The 19,638-nt window shown below is 37.1% G+C and overlaps 2 protein-coding genes across 2 annotated transcripts; one reads left to right on the top strand and one right to left on the bottom strand.

Annotated features, from left to right (window-relative positions):
* Nucleotides 1–267: 267 nt before the first annotated feature.
* Nucleotides 268–5,602, bottom strand: LOC111059018 (nudC domain-containing protein 2). The gene is made up of 3 exons (XM_039438719.1): nt 5,271–5,602; nt 2,344–2,565; nt 268–543 (listed from the first exon to the last, which is right to left on the bottom strand). Exons 1-3 carry the CDS (start codon nt 5,460–5,462, stop codon nt 379–381), a joined length of 579 nt encoding a protein of 192 aa, XP_039294653.1. The 5' UTR covers nt 5,463–5,602; the 3' UTR covers nt 268–378.
* Nucleotides 5,603–5,920: 318 nt separating this feature from the next.
* LOC111059020 (NEDD4 family-interacting protein 1) lies at nt 5,921–13,169 on the top strand. Its single transcript, XM_039438718.1, has 5 exons — nt 5,921–6,107; nt 7,520–7,657; nt 8,901–9,036; nt 11,613–11,798; nt 12,852–13,169. The coding sequence occupies exons 1-5, from the start codon at nt 5,982–5,984 to the stop codon at nt 12,953–12,955; spliced, it is 690 nt and encodes a 229-aa protein (XP_039294652.1). The 5' UTR covers nt 5,921–5,981; the 3' UTR covers nt 12,956–13,169.
* The last annotated feature ends 6,469 nt before the right edge of the window (nt 13,170–19,638 follow it).

Here is a 19,638-nt window from a genome sequence, read left to right as displayed (position 1 = left end):
TAGAGAAACAATAGCATAAATAGATATCCCATGGTATAGGGCGTTTATGTCGCAACTTTCACTGTTATCTCAAGCCGATAGTCCACGTAGTTCTTTCCCGTGAAGTTTATGAAGCTGGTAGTCTCTCATATTGTGCCGTTCATACACTATTACCCGGTCAAAACAGTAAAAATCGGCAATAATCGGCTTGAGATAACAGTGAAAGTTGCGACATAAACACCCTATACCAGGGGATATCTACTTACGCTATTGTTTCTCTATGTTATAGATGAAGAAATTCATGGGATCGTAGATCGCTTTCAGTGTGACCGGGTCCTTAATGGTATATTATTATTTATACTTATATATTATCAATTATTCCTTAATTATATTATTATTTCATCGATCATCAGAATAATCTTCAAAGTTTCTTGGTTGTCCCTCCATGTCACTAAATTGTTGTGCGACATCTTGGTTGAAACCTGGATTTGTATTGTCAGGATACATGGGGACTTTGTCGTAGGATTTCGAAAGTTTAGCTCTGCTGAAGTCCATCCCTGGGTTCTGAAAAATGAGAATAAATTTTATTTAAAATAATTCAAATTACACCCTGTAATCAATCAAATTTTATTATTCCATTTCCATAAAATATACAACATTATATTAAATAGTAAGCATGAACATCCACTATATTCCTATATCTTGCATTTGTTTGTAATGTTCTGACAATAAACGGATTTTGAATCATTAATTGGAGATGAAAATCAGCACGAGCAAAATTACAACTTGCTACTTAATCCTAAAAACATCTTGAAATCACACTTTGAAAACCTTGTAATAACCATAATTATACAGCGATCGAGAATTAACACAAACTAATCCTCAAAGTGTTAAGGGTATTATCACATTGGATGCATGTATTATATTTATTTATCTATTTATACATTGATCCATACATCATTTATTTCGGAAGTTAACTGAGTTATTGGTATATATTTTTCATAAATTTCGAAATACTTAGAAGTACAAAGAAACGTTTACGCCCGAGCCGTAGGCGAGGGCGGAATGGTTTCTTGAGTGCAGCAGAGGAACTTTGCGCACGTATTTCACATTAAGTTTTTCCTACAGTTACCATTGAATATGAAAAGTGGGTAATTATGGGTAAAATTGCCTGAAATCCATCAAATAACTTAGTAGTGTTTGAATGGCGAGGCGGCTGTGTGGTGTGTGCTGTGGTGGCACTGTGCTGTTGCTGTCCTCGATTTAATATATAATAGTAATAATTAGCGCGTTGTGCTTCGTTGCACCTCTGCTCACTATAGCAGCCACAGCAGTCACTGTTACCAACTTCATTTTGATTTTGCTGCACTGTTGCTCCATATAACCTACTAAGTATTTTGCGTTGCCATGTTGCAAATCTGGAGTGCAGAAAAATTTTTCCCGCACTAGAGCGGAAAAGTGATTCTTTGCGTTCTGTAATCAGTGCAGCAATGGCCACTTTTCAACGTAACTGTAGGAAAATGTATTTTCCTACAGATACCCTGAAAAGTGACCATTTGTGCACTGATTGCAGGCTGCAAAGAATCACTTTTCCGCACTAGTGCGCAAAGTGAGTACTTTGCGTACTCCAGATTTGCAGCATGACAACGCAAAATAGTTAGTAGTTATATGGAGCACCAGTGCAGCAAAATCAAAATTAAGTTGGTAACAGTGACTGCTGTGGCTGCTATAGTGAGCAGAGGTGCAACGAAGCACAACGCGCTAATTATTATTCATTATATATTATAACCAAGGACAACGACAGCACAGTGCCACCACAGCACACACCACACAGCTGCCCCCCGCCATTCAAACACACATACATTATTCAGGCAATTTTACCCATAATTACCCACTTTTCATATTCAATGGTAACTGTAGGAAAAATTTAATGTGAAATACGTGCGCAAAGTTCGTTTGCTGCACTCAAGAAACCATTCCGCCCTCGCCTACGGCTCGGGCGTAAACGTTTCTTTCGGTGCAGCAAACTGTCACTTTGCGCACTAGTTGCACAAATAACTATTAATTTCAATTTAAATAAGGATTTCGAGACGTCCTGAAATACTATGTGATGTGGGAAGTGACGAGCCAAGTTACGATACAGAACATGTGAAATTGGTTTGTGTAAGGGATCTCTGGAGGGGTATAGCTGTAATACCAGTGTTAATAGCAAACCGCGTTAGATGCATAATATGTGTAAATCACGGTTCCTAATCTTCCAGATCAAATTTCTATTCTGTTTGTGAATTTCCTATCCCGCACGTGTATAATCCAATTCTTTCCTTTATTATAGATAGCTTATGATTTGATAATCATAGTGCTTACCTCAATTTGGAAAAGTTCCAAATCGATCTGTTTTCTCATCTCGGAGAATGTCATCAGATCTGGGTGATAGTTATGGCCGGTCATCAACGATTCCCAACATAGTTTGTCAGATTTCTCGTATGCTGCTTTGGAAAGCACGAGGCAAATGTCTTTGGATTTGTCTTCATTTTCCTCTATCGTCCACACAAAATCGTCTCCGCGAACAGTTTCATACAATTCGCCCTGGAAAATGAAAATATAAGATTACTTCTAGGAAAGATTGGAGGCTTAACTATAGCAAGGGTAAAACATCAATAAGAACAAGTGACACATTTTAAATTTAAAACAACACACTCTTTGGTTCAACTCACACTTACGCGATTCAGGTCAAGAAGAGACTCGACTCTAGTCGAGAGCATGTGTTTTCAAATGGTGACAGTCGCGGAGACTATTCAATTTTCTTTCCATCCATGACCAGTCTTTACACTGGATAGATTTCGTCAAAAGAAATGAAAAACACAAACGTTCATAAAATTTACACAAACTATCGAGATGGCATGTCAAAGAGACAAATAAAACGACTGATCTCTTCACTCAAGGAATAGAGTGGAAGTTTGAGGAGTTTATCTCGAAGCACATTATTAAATTTTGACTAGAATCGACTGGTCTGAGTGTCACCATTTGAAAACACATGCTCTCGACTAGAGTCGAGTCTCTTCTCGACCTGAGTCGCGTAAGTGTGAGTTGAGCCTTTTTCTTCAGATAATGTAGTTGGTGAGATGTAGTGATATTTATCCATAATGAAACATGACACTGAATATGACACCATTGGTGTTGAAACATGTATGTAATTTTTCAGTAAGTTCGTAATATTTCTAGACAACAACCCAGTGTTTCATTGTTTCTTTTTCAATTGAAACTTAGGGTGTGATCACATTGAACCCGTACATGTGCAATTGCACGCTTGGTTATGCATGACCAAGCGTGCATATGAGAAACAAACTATGAAAAGAGCAATAGGAACTCTCACACTGAACGCATGAAAGTACAGGTTGCGTTCAGTGTGAGCAGCAATTGCATATACGCATTCAATGTGATCACACCTTCACATTGAATTAAAAATGTCAATATGAAAGTGCCCAGATTTAGTGCAATTTTCTTTAATTGCGGATAATGCACACATTAGCTTGTGAGTGGATGATTGAGAGTGAGAGGGTGATTAAACGTCCATGCCTACGGGCGGGGATTCGAGCCCACTGCCAGGCTGAAGGGTATAAAGCATTAGTCGTCACGGCTTTCCTGGCATATCCCAGATCTTAGGTGAAATAAATTTAAATTTCCGGTATGAAACTCGCCACAGGACCAACTATAATTATGATGTTACACAACTGACACATGGGTCAGAACTGTCAAATTCATTTTACCTGGCTCACATTTTATATAGAAACTTGCCGAATGAAATAAGAGAGGCGGAGATGTATGGTCTAGCCGTTTAACGAAGGGGTGTGGACAGATGGCTGTATCACATTGGCTGGGAGGCAGCCGAAGCTCTGCTCCGCTCACGTTATATTTGATAACTACCAGAAAGCAAGAACTATCAAAGGATTTATCATATTGATTTTTTCCCCTCTATCAATTCATCACATTATAAAATAGATACATGACGCAAACTTACAGCCTCCTTCATTCCCTGGGATTTATTGGCCTGCACAAGAAATAAAATCAATCCTAAGTTTAGTTAATATTTTTCTTTTACCTTTTATATCTTATTTTACTATTATTTGAATTTTTATTTAATCCATTATTATCATTATTATATCTGAAGCTTATCTTTTCTATTATAATTATTTTATGTAGTGACTGCATGTGTTGTCTATGGAACTCTACTCCACACGCAGATGTTTAGTCTTTGTGGAGAAATTCCGTAATATTGAGTTTTTCACTGTAAATACTTGAAGGAATAAAAAATATTTGAAATTAAATTAATTGAAATATAAAGTCTAAGTTATCATACTGATACCGCATCCACACTCTCGCCAAGTGCGTACAAATGAGCGCGAGAGTTTGGATGGTTGCTTTACCAGCCCTCTCATTTGCTCCGATTTTTGTCGAGACGAGCAAAGACTAGCCAAGCAAAGGCGAGTGACCAGCCGAGCATCCACGAATATATCACATAGGCACTGGTCACATTACAGTGTGGATGACAAAACTAGAGTGGCCAAGCTTACCTACTTGGAGAGTGTGTGGACTAGACATTACGGTCACTAACAACAGGAGTGGAGCGGCATAGGTAGTGTATGAGAAGAGACAGCTATAAAAGGTAAGTAATGTATCCAATCTCTTGCTTTCTTCTACCCTACCTTCGCCGCTCTACTATGTACTGATAAATTTCAATACATGCATTACTTAACAACACTCTCAGCTACCCTCTACGCTCTACTCTCTACCCTCTAAGCTTCACTAATTTCAACCCTAATATGGTCAAAAGGAATTAGCATTTTACCTTCTTCATTGACTTTTCAAAAGTTGTATGTGCAATTAAGGGTCTAGACACATAGAGATTGATCTAATGGTGCGGCTACAAAGAGAGGGGGCTATTTGTTTAAAATTATTTGTTTATTAGAAGGATATAGATACCCATAGTATGGCATATATGGCTCCCAGTGTGGCCGGGCCCTTTGAAGAATATAGATATAAATAATATTACTAGCTAAAACCGTTGTGATTGCTGCCCGGAGTTTGCTTGTTATGTGTTCAGGCCCACAACGCATTAGAAATTGAGTGCATCAGTGTTCATTAACAGCACATTAGAGATTAAGTAGTATCACAATGTAAAAGGTATTCCTTTTACTATGTTGTAGCATTCAACAAATAAGTTTGCCGCAGCAAAATGCTTTATTTTTTAAATCGAAATACACTTGAACGAGTGGATAATTTGTACGACTTACCTCTAAAAGAACTTTTCCTAAAACAGTGCATTTTAAATGTTTAGGGGAAACAACAATCTGAACATTTTTACTTCTTGTTTCTTTTGGAATATTTATAGCTATATGAACTTCTCCAACGGTTTGCCACCAAGATCCAAACGAGGTTTTACATTTGACGACTCCTCTCCTTTCATCAAAATGACTTAAAGCCATTTTGGATATTTTTTCACAGAACAGAAGTTGAACTAATTTAATTAAACATTCAATATTAGTGTATATTATGTAAATGGAAAACACAATTTTTAGGGTTAGGAATTTGTAGGTTAGGTTTTTTAGCAATGCTTGTCAAAGCCAACTGTATCGATTTTACAATCAGTCACTTTTCCCAACAAAAAATATATTAGAAATAAAATAAAAAATATCATATCCCACAATTGATTATAATTGAATTATTCTTCTATTCGTTTTGGTTGTTTCTGTTACACCAAAAATAGCACAACTTGGTGATTTCTAATTTAATTTGGAAAAATACCGCACATTTCCCAACCTATTAAAATTGTTCTACTTCCAAACTCAAGTTTCAATATTGTTTGAAACGTTTTGTCAGTTTTAACAACTATTTCCAATTGATATTAATATTATATTCCAGCTTTTTTTCTTTATTAATAGACTTTTTTGTGGGTTTCACAACAGGAGGCTCCTAATTTTCAACAAGCGGCTTCATTGACTGTGATGTTGCCTCCAGAATCGGCCGCTGTCAACGACATAGCTGTCGTTCATCCAATTATCGTTTCCGGAAATGAACCTCCGATCGGTTACACTGCTGTGCCGATGAATAGAATTCATCCGTCGCAATTGGTGAGATTTATTTTGCACTGTCAATTCATCACATTCACCTACACATGTCATCTATTTCATTTGAAGCATTCATCAGAACAAGTAAGAAGAAGGACGCTTTCCCCATTTCTGCCCTTCGCTTGTTCAACGTCCTACCTGTAAATGTGAGAAATCTGCAAGGAAGTGACTACAAAATAAAAAAAGTGACGTGGCTGTAGAATAACCCATTCTACACCACGATGTCTTGCATTATTGTTTTTAATGCTCTGACAATAAACGAATCTTGAATTTTGAATCTTGAGTGAATACTTTGATGCACGCGAGGACAACATAGTCTGACCTGCCATCTTAAAAGTGAATTCATGACGCCATCTATCCAGTTCACTGGTCTTCTATGAAGAAAAAAGAATAAAGGAATTAATTATCTCATTCATATTTTATTTATTTACTCATTGATAGATAAATATCATCCATCAAGATTTGACATTAAAATGACGACTTGCAGATTATATTAATTGTGAAAATGATGAAATATTCACTCACAGACTGCAAATCGTCATTTTAGTGTCAAACCCTGATGAATCATAAACTCCCCCCCCCCAGCCTGAGTAAAATTGAGTTTACTCATTTACTTATTAAAGTTGTCTCTGAGTCACAAACCGATTTCAGTCTCAGAATGAATCATCTATACAACTCAAATTTTTTCTCCCCCTCCCCCATTCATTTTTCTCAACTGAAATCGGCTAACCAACTATTGTAATTCAATTCAGTTTATCCACAACACCCAAAAAATACAATTTGGAAAAACAATATACAATGAAACAAAACAACAGCGGTTACACTGAGTTAGACACAATATGACAAGACAAATTGCTAAAAAGATGTGGTGTGTTGGAAAAAATGGAGGGTTAAAATACCTTGCCGACTATGGTTCCCATTAAATAGGATCAATTATAATAATAAATATTTCTCTGCCTGAGGGTACAACACTACCAGAGGATTTTATTCAGAATTATCAATGATAATGTTTCTAGTTGAAAGTTATTGTAATGAGTCGGATTATTTTATTGCTAGATAGAGATGAGATTGCTTTTTTAGCATAATATGGCCCGGTTGCTCTAAAGCCGGTTAAATTTTAACCGTGATTAATTCCACGAGAAACAATCAGAGAAGAGAACTTTGTCTTTTAAAAAGCCTTCTCTGATTGGTTCTCGTAAAACTAATCACGGTTAAAATTTAACCGGCTGTGTGCAACCGGCACAATGTTTTCTAGTTTTGTTTTTTGAGCCTCTGTGCTCAGGTTTCTCGAACCTTGCAGGGACTTCACGTCTAATATATAGAATTTTTACCCTATTTGATGATGGTATTTAATATTTCATTTTATTATGTATTTATATTCTTTTATTATCATTGCATTTGTAATTTTGTTTCAGGGAGAAGATCTTCCCCCTCCGAAACCGGACTTCTCTGCTCCCCCTCCCTATGATCTGGCCACCAAGTTGCCCTCCTATGAGGAGGTGCAGAGAGAGAAAACACTTCAGGGAGAGTTGCCTCTTTCTCCGTTGACAGCCGTAAGAAACATCAATCAATTATTGAACCTAGTTATCAAAGTTTTAAAACTGAAATAAAGTCTTGCAGACTGTAGTGAGGTCTTCGCTATAATGACAGTGGAGGAAGATAGAATCACAGCGTTGTAAATTCTCCTCTTTGACACTCACTGACTTCTATCGAATATAGCTAATTGATTAAAACCTAATTAAGTTTTAAAACTGAAATAAAGTCTTGCAGACTATAGTGAGGTCTTCGCTGTAATGACAGTGGAGGAAGATAGAATCACAGCGTTGTAGATTCTCCGCTTTGACACTCACTTACCTCTTCTATTGAACATAGCTGAAACCGGTATTTCTGATTAGTTTATTTATTTATTTATTCATTGTCACATTACATCAAGTTTTTGAGTTTTACTCATATGACTGGTGACATGTCAATATTACTAATAGTCCAGTCAAGGAAAGGTTATAGACGGAAAAGCCGGGAAGACAATCCTCGACCCCGCAGCTCTTTCCAGGGCAGCAAGGAGGCAAACACATCAAAAGTGTAATTGGAATAACTATTATTATTAAACGAAAATCCAAATTAAATGCTGTAATTGGATTTTCGTTTGATAATTCATTCATTGCATTCATTCATTAGCATTTGAATAATTGCAATATCTCCGTAATTTCCATCTGTAATTGGAATAGTTTAATATGTTGATGATAATAATAATATCGAGTAACCTGGATGCCTCAGGTCTGGAGTCAGAGTTTTCAGGTCGCACCTGAACAATTTCAGGGCCTCTGACATGACCTAACGACTAGCAGCCGGGATCGACGCCACATTTTCTGATTTGTAGTCTCAGATTGATGATTTTATTTTTTTCTGTAAGTTGACCACGAATACTGGTTAGAATACTGGTGGTCAACTTAGCTCCTACTTTTTAAATTGTAATTTGCCATGTTTTTGTGAAAAGGAATTAATAAATTTTATACCATTTAGTGTAGAAATTGAAATGGACTTAACCTACATATTTGGAAGATTTGAGACAAAATTAGGAAATAGAAGAAGTTTTGGGCAATAGCCTTTTTTCCTTCTCCGACTATTATATTGTTTGCTATTTCCAATAAATAGATAGCATGTCCATTCGGAACACAGCATTGTTTCGAGAAAAATATCTCGCCCGGTCCGGGATTCGAACCCGGGCATCTAAATAATATGTTTCATAATTGTTATGGTTTATTTTATGTTTGATGGTTGTTTTGTGGTGACCCCTAGGTGCCCCCTCCGCATCACCACGGACACCACCGACAGCAGACTCTTGCCTTTCTGGCGATTGACACCGAGGGAGGGGAAGCGGACACTGAGAACCGTCTTCTAGGCACTGACTACATTTTCTGCATTGCTTTCATGGGTCAGTACTTAATTCCAATAGAAATATTGGATAATTATAATTCACAATATAGTGAGGTCCACGTTACAATAGCAGTGTTTGATTAGCAATGGTGTTGCTATCCTTGTCTATCATTCAACAAAGCGGATAGCGCTATCTTTTTCTCGCTTTGCTCTGTTGCCAGATTGTCTTTTAAAAATGTAGAATTAATAATTCTACTGTCCAAACAGGCATGAGCTCTGAAGGATTAGGCCGATCCTCCTACTACTCACACACACAAGCGAAGTCTCCTTTTGTGTGTGTGAGTAAAGGGACGGTCTGCCTACTTGTATACCACGTATTATACATAGTATATCAATGGCGCTGGTAGGCCGGCTTGTGTGCCTGCGCGTGGGAGAGCGAGGGTCGGCTTAATCTTTCAAGGCTCATGGCAGTCTGGACAGACTATAATTAACAAAATAATTCATCTTAATTATGAAAATTCATTATGAAATTATTGAAAAATATAATTTCTTTCTTGATAAAATGTAATTTATTATTTTGAACGAGAATGAACAGTTAATATTACATCGTTAAACCTGTATCAGCTACCGTATGTAGAAGGCATTGACAAGACAGAGGATCGGCAACGTTGTCCTCCAATCTTTATCCACTGCCATTATAATATGGATCTCACTATAGTGCTTAATACTCAATTTTAAATGAAAAAATTTTCGACTTGCAGTTGCATTCATGTTTAACTGGATTGGCTTCATGTTGCTGATTTGATTCATAATTAATTAAAAATAAATTTTTGACTTGCTGTGGCTTTACTGTTCATCGGATCGACTTTCTGTTGCTGATACTTAATTGACCGAACGAGGTGAGGTCTAAGATTCAAGTCGACGGTTTGGCATTTCTCTTAATGTTTAAATGTTTATATATTGCGCATTTACGGCGAAACGCGGTAATAGATTTTCATGAAATTTCACAGGTATGTTCCTCTTATAGTTGCGCGTCGACGTATGTACAAGGTTTTTTGAAATTTTGCATTTCAAGGATAATATAAAAGGAAAAAGGAGCCTCCTTCATACGCCAATATTAGAGTAAAAATCAGACTATAGAATTATTCATCATAAATCAGCTGACAAGTGATTACACAGATGTGTGGAGAAGCCAGTCTATTGCTGTATTTCCATAAGGTCTATAGTTTCAATTAGGTACTTGTGGATGAGAATACTGCGTGAAGTCTACTGTTCACAGAACTACTAGTTCTAGTGATTAAGGGTAAAATAAAGGAGAGGGGGCCGCGCTACCTGTGCACTGGACTATTGTTCCAAAAAGGTGCATCCTCTAACTCTCGACTAGCAAACTTTATTGTCCTCTGTTTCCGCTTCATTACTCTCATTAGTGGCCCTGTGTGCTTTTTTGAAGGCAATTCTAGCTGGTGGCACCAACTTATCTATTATTTTTCACCTTTCATCTGTTACTTTTATTTTCTGCAATTATTGAATGTGATCTAGTACTTGATATTCAATTATTGTATTATTCCCAATGGTTCATTTGATGAAACTCAACTTGCTCACAAGCTGTATACAGACTAACTTGAGTTACATACAATTCAATACTTATTGAGCCTACGACTTTTTGGCGTCCTTTCAAATTCTATTAGATTGAACACAACTTGGCAAACATATGATGTGTATCATGTGTTTGTCAAGTCCCATTCAATCACGTAGAATTTATAAGGACGGCAAACAAATGTAAGTCCAAAAATCGATGTGGTTTTTACATACCTCGTACGTTTGACGAAATTTGCACTTGTCATCGATAGTAATGTGTATGTTTATCCAATCACTGTATGCTACCACTGGTTTACAGCTGAAAATTCCTTGAAGTAACCACACTGGTCCACCAATATATTGCTCGGAGTGGAATCCTTGACAATAGACCACGAAAATGCCGAAATTCAATAACAATAGGTGACCACTGAAGGGTCACGAGAACTTCTACCTGACCATCCACTGTTTTCGGCGGCCCCGTCTCATTTCTTTAACCCAGTTATTAATACTTAGGGCTCGGGCTAGGTTTCCGAGCTCGGGATTTAACTTAGTCCTAGACTTTGAACAGCTGGAGTCAGAAAATTGGCTTTCCGAAACGGGACGTAGTCGCAGCTTTTATAACAGTAGTTGTAGTTTTTATTTTCTCATTTCTATAATTGGAAACGTTTTTTCTGGACGACATTAGACATTCCTAAATAATTCAAAATAGCTGAAACTTTACACTATTTTCTCTTTATTTTATTTTGTGTTCAGTTTTCTAGTTTTTCGAAATTTAATTCAAACGTGACTATGACAATGACTACGACTACGCCCTGTTTTGGAAAGCCACTTTTCTGACTCCAGCTGTTTAAAGTCTAGGAATTAGCTTAATCCCGAGCTCGGAAACCAACCCTTAATTTGAAATAAATTATTTTCATTCGACTTTCAGTGGCATTCCTGTATAACTGGATAGTTTTCCTGTTGCTGAGCGATCAAATGATAATTGATTGTTTGTGTCTTGATGCTGATGTGCTTTGTAATTATTTTTCAATAAATAACTTTTTGTTTGACTTTCAGTGGCATTCCTGTTCAACTGGATCGGGTTCCTGCTTCTGATGTGTTTCTGTCACACTGTGGCGGCCCGCTACGGCGCACTGTCCGGCTTTGGGCTATCGCTCGCCAAGTGGACACTCATCGTCAAACACTCGACCGAGCTCGCCTCGCACGAGAACAGCTGGCTCTGGTGGCTGATCATGACTTTCGGTCAGTGTAAATTATACTTAGACAACAGTACGAGTCCTGTAGCTTTGCCTATCGGCAAAGGATCACTAGACTACAAATACTACCCGTTCACAAACATCCAACATCTTTGAAAATGTATCTTCCCTTAATCAACAGATACTCTTTTGTATCTTCTCAAAAGCAACGTGTTGCATCCGAAAAGATACACAAGGAGCTTCAGTGTATCTTTCCATAAGCACCAGAGGCTCTTTTGTATCTTCTAAAAAGCAACGTGTTGCATACGAAAAGATACAAAGAGCTTTAATGTATCTTTCCATAAGCAACAGAAGCTCTTTCGTATCTTCTCAAAAGCAACGTGTTGCATCCGAAAAGATATACAAAGAGCTTTAATCACAGTATACATACAGTACGGAAACTTGGCTAGTACCCTGACGCTAAAATCCGCCATCTTGTAAGGAAATTGTAATAGTATTGATGGTAGGTTCGGATCACTTCAATGATCCGGATCAATTGATCTCGTTCACTGCTACGAGCCAATCAGAAGACCAGGATTGGAACTTCCCAAGGTCACGTGACGTGTTTAGTATTGGCGTCATGTAAAAAGCATTGGTTAGATAGGCGATTGATTACAAGTTTTCATTCTGTATATTCTGTGCTTTAATGTATCTTTCCATAAGCAACAGAAGCTCTTTTGTATCTTCTCAAAAGCAACGTATTGCATCCGAAAATATACACAAGGAGCTTTTTGGAGTTACCTTTGGCAGTTTACCTTCCCCTGTTTGTGATTGTGGAGAGGCTAGACAGACGATGAAGCACATCATCAGAAATAATTGTAATATACGTGCCTACCAAGGTGATTTAAATGATTTTATCTCGGCTTCTCCACAATCACTACACTACATTGACAACCTCGACATCAAAATTTAATATATTTACAATATTTTATTAACCGATTTCTCTTTGACTACCTATGTGTTTGTGTGCGTCTATATATTATATGTGCCATACGCTAATAATAATATGTGATTTTAGTGAAGTGGGAGTTGATTATTGATATTCTGACTTGTTTTTCAGGCATCCTCATCTGTATCCGAGCCATATTCCAGTACCTGAACATAAAACGTGGATGGCGTCTTCTGTCTGGTTCAGCTCAGGAGCGTCTCCTATTCTTCTATTAAACCCACCGCACGTCACAGGCTAACCATTGAGCTAAACAACTACTGGAGGTAACACTTGTTGAGGCTACAGTGTAGCTATGGTTCCATAGAGCTAAAACAACAGGAGGTGATACTTGTTGAGGCTGCAGTGGTCATTAATGGTTCCATAGAGCTAAAACAACAGGAGGTGATACTTGTTGAGGCTACAGTGTTCATTAATGGTTCCATAGAGCTAAAACTACAGGTGATACTTGTTGAGGCTACAGTGGTTCATTAATGGTTCCATAGAGCTAGAAAAACTACCGGAGGTGATACTTGTTGAGGCTACAGTGGTCATTAATGTTCCATAGAGCTACAAATACAGGAGGTGACACTTGTTGATGCTACAGTGGTCCATTAATGGTTCCATAGAGCTAGAAAAACTACCGGAGGTGATACTTGTTGAGGCTAGAGTGGTTCATTAATGGTTCCATAGAGCTAAAACAACAGGAGGTGATACTTGTTGAGGCTACAGTGGTCCATTATGGTTCCATAGAGCTAAAACTACAGGAGGTGATACTTGTTGAGGCTACAGTGGTCATTAATTGTTCCATAGAGCTACAAATACAGGAGGTGACACTTGTTGATGCTACAGTGGTCCATTAATGGTTTCATAGAGCTAAAAATACAGGAGGTGATACTTGTTGAGGCTACAGTGGTCCATTAATGGTTCCATAGAGCTAAAACAACAGGAGGTGATACTTGTTGTGACTAAAGTGGTTCATTACTGGTTCCATAGAGCCGAAACAACAACAGGAGATGACGCTATAGTGAGGTCCACGTTATAATGGCAGTATCTGATTAACTTTGGTGTTGCTATTCTTGTCTATCGTTCAAAATTTCCGATTTTCGGAAATGTTCTCGGTGTGGATAATCCTCACCAACAGCTGATTCTCAGCCAATCAGAGGACAATTATTGTCATCAAACCGTCGGTCCCGGCTGTCTAAAAAGCAGTCAGAGGCCCTGAAATTGATCAGTTGCGACCTGAAAACTCTGACACCAGACTTGAGCCAGCCAGGTGACTCGATATTATTATTATTAGAGGACAATTCTGAGTGTCGGCCGACAATCGGTGAGTGTGAAAACGGCCAATGAATTGACGAAGATGTATTGAAAAAGAATACCGTATTAATTTTGATTACTTGACTTTTTGTCAAGTATGCTTATAAAAATGCAAAATATTTCGTGTGGCACTTGACATTGAATAGACTTTAGTGAGATCCACGTTATAATAGCAGTATTTGATTAGCATTGGTGTTGCTAACCTTGTCTATCATTCGACAAAGCAGATAGCGCTATCTTTTTCTTGCTCCGCCGTTTGCCAGATTGTTCCATAATGGGCCCGTTCTGTGTACATGGAATGTGGTAAATTGTCCGATTCACAATTTACCAAGTAAAAAGTTCCGCGTTCCATGGGAGGAATTTTGACAGATTCTGTTCCAGAAACCTGTTCCAGTTCCAAAATCCTGCCCCACAGTCGAAGTGTGGTAAATTGTCCGACCTGGTACAGTTCCAACTATCTGAGCTCTCATTGGTCGATTATTGTAATCTGCTTGCTTCTCTGCGCATGCGCTGATAGTTTGTTTTGGAGCAATGGAATAAAAGAAATTTACACTTTTCTAGACGGTAGGTTTGTAAAACAGTTCTAGACGGTAGGTTTGTAAAACAGCCTTCCTTCATTCACGCAGCTAATAAACGACACATTTTAGTGTAAATCAACTTTATATGTGCGCGCCAAAAGCTTGAACCAACGATTTTGAAATGGCGTTCCATGGGAACATTTTGCACTAGTCACGTGATGGAACAATTTACGATTGGAACTGGAACAATTTACTGTACACAGAACGTACACAATGTAAAAATAAAATTAATTCACAAAATATTCAATCTCAATTAAGAAAATTTATCATTGAAAAATATATTTTCTTGATGAATAAAATATAATTGATTATTTTAAACATGAATGAACAGTTAGGCTTAACTCACACTTACGCTACTCAGGTCGAGAAGAAACTCGACTCTAGACGAGAGCATGTGTTTTCAAATGGTGACACTCAGACCATTCGATTCTAGTCTGCGCGACGTCACCATTTGAAAACACATGCTCTCGACTAGAGTCGAGTCTCTTCTCGACCTGAGTCGCGTAAGTGTGAGTTGATCCTTTGTATTACATCAGATAAAACCGGTACCTGTATCAGCAACGTTGCTTTATTACTATCTTCCTCCAATGCCATTCTAAAGCTGCGTATATATATACGCGCTTCCAACCCGCACCGAACACGCTCCGCCCTCGTTCCTCCATCGAACCACAGTCGCTCCGCTTCCGCACCCATCATGAACGTTACGGAAGATGTTAGATCTTCTCGCGTTCCCCGGTCGAATCACTGTTGCTCCCCGGTCGATCATCAATCGCTCTGCTGGAGTGACGTTCGGTTGCGGAGCAGAGCGAAAGTCTGTACGCACCTATATATATATATAATATATATATATATATATATATATATATATATATATATATGCATATGCATACATAGGCCAAAATTAGAAAAAAACATAATTTTACACTTAATATTTCAAATACCAATAGAATTTGGAATGTTCTGGAGCCACTGACACGCATCTTCTCCAGCATCATGGAGGGCCGACAGCCCTCCATGATAGGAGTGTTGTGGACACTCAGATATTAGGTGGTTCATTGATTGGATTTGTCCACATTGGCACAGAGGATCAGATGTGTATCCCCATGCTGTCATCAGCTCAGCACACCTTCCCACCTGCGTCCTGAACCGGTTAAGGCCACACCACTCTCTACGTCTCAGCTGGGTGCCAGGAACAATGTTATTAGGGTCATCCACAAGGCCTTTGTTCCTGACCTCTCCCTGCAACCATCTCAGTCTCCATAACTCCCTTGCACTTCTAATTTCCTCCTGCTCATCAAGTCTCAAGTATCTTCTTGACTTGAGGCGCCTTGGTGGAGGGTTAGCCAAATCTCTAGAGACTGGGAGATCCTCATGAATGTGTTGTAACTGGGAAATGAACTTGTTCTTCTTCTCGAACCTTCTGAGATCTGGAGGCATGATGTTACTAAGCACAGGCAACCACTCAGTCTCTGTTGGTCTCAATGTCCCACTAATCTTCCTCATAGTTTCATTGAAAACTGTATCAATTTTCTCAACATGTCTGCTGCGAGCCCAGACAGAAGAGCAGTACTCCCCTGTACTGTACAGAAGTGCGAGACTTGATGCTCGAAGGGCATTCATGTCACAACCCCAGGTTGTTCCCGCAAGTTTGCTGATGATATTTAGCCTTGTCTTCAGTTTATCTCTCAACCCCTGCAGATGTTGTCGATATGTGAGGGATCTATCAAGTCTGACTCCTAGGTAACGGGGAGCTTCCTGATGAGATATTCTTTTGCCACATAACCTGAGATTAATTGTCTTTTTTGCATGCTGGTTACTAAGATGGAATATTGTTGAGACAGTTTTGGACGGGTTTGGCTTCAAGAACCACTGCTGGAAGTATTCTGCCATTAACTCTAAGTCCTTAAAGGTGCTTACATATATATGCGCCGCGAACATGAGCAATTCACTTTTAATCAGCTGACTATATCTGTATTTTTACAGAAACGGTAAGATACAGATATAAAAAGCTTGGAATCAGCTGATTAAAAGTGAATTGCTCATGTTCGCGGCGCGTTTATCTGTACGCACTTTAACGTGTACCTCACTATGACCAGTGTTACCTCCAGATCATCTAGAAATAAAAATATAAAATCCAAGTACCATCGAAAAATATGAGTAGCCCTAACCAGAAAGTTAATTATACCTAATATTACCTCCAGATGTATTTAGCTCAATGATCTCACCCCTACTGTAAATACTGTGTATTGATAAATATATCTAGTTCTAAATCTGTTACTTCTCAAAGACTGTGTGACTATATATATTAACGCTTCAACAGCAACACATTGAGTGTGTGTGTGTGTAGTGCAATATACTATAGGCGTTTGTTAGATTCGTCAGAAATAGATATAAGTGTTGTAATAAGTGTCAGAGTCGTTTAAAATTGATTAAGGTTGTTGGAATACGGTTGATACAGTTGTTTCAAGAGGCTTTCAAGCTTTAGTGAGATGTTGATACTACTTCATTAGGCGAGAATGAAATAGTGATACCATAGAAAAAGATAGCATAAGAAGATACCCCATGGTTTGTAGAAATCATTCAAATTTTGGAAGTTTTGTATCAAATGTTGGTGTTGTGTATCAAGTTGAGATGATACTGTATCAAGTTGAGATGATACTGTATCAAGTTGAGATGATACTGTATCAAGTTGAGATGATACTGTATCAAGTTGAGATGATACTGTATCAAGTTGAGATGATACTGTATCAAGTTGAGATGATACTGTTGAGATGACACTATTTTGTTGATACTGTATCATGTGTGGTGATACCATAGAGAAAAGATAGTATAAGAAGATACCCCAAGGTTTGTAGAATTCATTCAAATTTTGGAAGTTTTGTATCAAATTTTGGTGTTGTGCATCAAGTTGAGATGATACTGTATCATGTGTGGTGATACGTGATAGTTATCCATAATGAAAACGCTTGAATATTGTCTAATATCACGAATTTATTATACTAATAAATAGACGAATTAATCTAAATTCGTGATGTTATACAATATTCTAGTGTTTTCATTTTAGTGAGATGATTTCCCTGTGGTTCGGAACCCACTTAAAGCTGTAGGTCCACTCATCCGTCTCAAAATGTTAACTTGTCTCTTGAACCAACTGTCTAAACCACTTTCTAGTGTGGATACACAATTGCAAATTTTGTTTTGCAATGTGAAGAAGTTTAAAGCTTGAAAAAGCTTATGTTATTTACCACTTATCAAGTGAAAAAATATCTGAAAATCTGACTGAAAAAATCAGTATCTAAAAATATTTCATCAGTGAAAAATTATCAATTTTACATTGTATTTTTCCACTGAAGTGAAAAAGCAATTTTTTAATTTGAATATTGATTGTTATGTTCAATACAAAGTGGTTGTGTTGAATTTTAATAATGTTCAAAGCCATTTTTCAATTTTCAAGATTTGTTTCTTTGTTTTTTTTACGAAAAAATTGCAAAACAATATAATTGCTGTTGTGTATGCACTCATTGTATGATGTTTGTTCTAGTATTAGAATCTCGATGGATAGGAAATAAATAATGTAAACTCACTTTAATAAGTATTATTAACAAGTTAATAGCTGTGCTATGTCCCTATCTGTCAATGTTTGTGTTAACACAGTGCAATCTATCTTTTGAATTTGGGACGCAAAGACTTTTGAAAGGATTTAACAGGATCGTGAGAGGAATATTGAAAAATATTGAATTGTTTTGAGAGGAATAATATTAAAACTTGATTGTTGAATCTTTATGAACGATAACTTTCATCTAGCCATTCTTTGTATCATGTCTAATATTCTACAACAAGTAGTTATTATCTGTGAATTAGTCCCATAGATTTAATATTTGGACTCAGAGAATTTCGTATTTGAACTCATCGAATTCAATATGTGTTTCATTGAATGAATAGATAAATATGGATTTGTATTTGGACTCGATATTTGAATTTATATTTTTAATTCAATGCTTGTTTTCATCGGAAGCGACATGTATTTGAATACATATAATTCAAGGTTTAAAATCATAATAACTAACTCGAATAAATATTGAGAAACATAAACATGTATTAATTAAACATGTATTAAACAGAAACATGTATTAATTACATTTACAAATACATACATTTAATCGTTACCTACGCACAAGCTAAGGGAGGATTCATACAAATAATACATACATAGACCTGGTTGCACAAAAGCCTGTTAAATTTTAATCATGATTAAATTCCAAGAGAACCAATAAAGGTTTTTTGGGAAGAAGGCTTCTCTGATTGGTTCTCGTGACATTTAAACGGGATTAAAAGTTAACAGACCTTTGTGCAACCCGATTGATAGTGTGCGATTCACAATATTTCAGGAAGCCTCATCAAAAACATGACTGATTCTCATTCCACCAATACTGTCAGATTCAAGTGAATATCATTATAGTTTTCAGTACACTAGTGGGTAATTTTACTATAGTGAGACTGTCAACATTAGTGGAATGGGAAGAATATTGATGTTTTCATTATGAATGCTTTCAGTTTGAAGTGATCTCACGATTGACAATTTAAGGATTTGGTTTTTGATCGGACTAATTTATTGCTTTGACTCGTTATAACCATCACATCATAATAATTGTTATACATCACGATATAAGTCTTTATCGTCTTTTATTTTATAGAAATATGGTTGTATTATCACTGAATATTTATGAATAAAATATATACATTCTCCTATTGTACGTCAGTTAACCAAATTTTGTAAATAAAATACAAAGAGCCAAGTTGGGAGTTTTATTTTCCTATCCTAAATTCTAAAGTAAATTTGTCACCTGGTCATATGGGACATATATATGAATCATATATTTATCTCATATTGATCAGAATTTTAGAGTTTTCAAATTAAAAAAGTTCAATGAACAGTGTTTTTGTCTTTGAACAATCTTTGTCATCGACAGAAAGATTGTTTATTTCATTTGTTGTCAATATTAACGTAGCTTCTCTTTTGTTTC

Source organism: Nilaparvata lugens, chromosome 12 (genome assembly GCF_014356525.2).
Source record: "Nilaparvata lugens isolate BPH chromosome 12, ASM1435652v1, whole genome shotgun sequence".
NCBI lineage: Eukaryota > Metazoa > Arthropoda > Insecta > Hemiptera > Delphacidae > Nilaparvata > Nilaparvata lugens.
Note: the sequence above shows the minus strand (reverse complement) of the source record. Positions and strands in the feature narration are given on the sequence as shown.

Bases quoted from the DNA above. Each gene is read 5' to 3' on its own strand.
- LOC111059018 (XM_039438719.1), bottom strand. From the start codon at position 5,462: ATGGCTTTAAGTCATTTTGATGAAAGGAGAGGAGTCGTCAAATGTAAA. The intron at 2,566-5,270 runs GTAAGTCGTACA...TTCATTTTCCAG, and splicing joins TAGGAAAAGTTCTTTTAGAG to GGCGAATTGTATGAAACTGT. The intron at 544-2,343 runs GTAAGCACTATG...CTCATTTTTCAG, and splicing joins TGGAACTTTTCCAAATTGAG to AACCCAGGGATGGACTTCAG.
- LOC111059020 (XM_039438718.1), top strand. From the start codon at position 5,982: ATGTTGCCTCCAGAATCGGCCGCTGTCAACGACATAGCTGTCGTTCAT. The intron at 7,658-8,900 runs GTAAGAAACATC...GGTGACCCCTAG, and splicing joins CTCTTTCTCCGTTGACAGCC to GTGCCCCCTCCGCATCACCA. The intron at 11,799-12,851 runs GTCAGTGTAAAT...CTTGTTTTTCAG, and splicing joins GTGGCTGATCATGACTTTCG to GCATCCTCATCTGTATCCGA.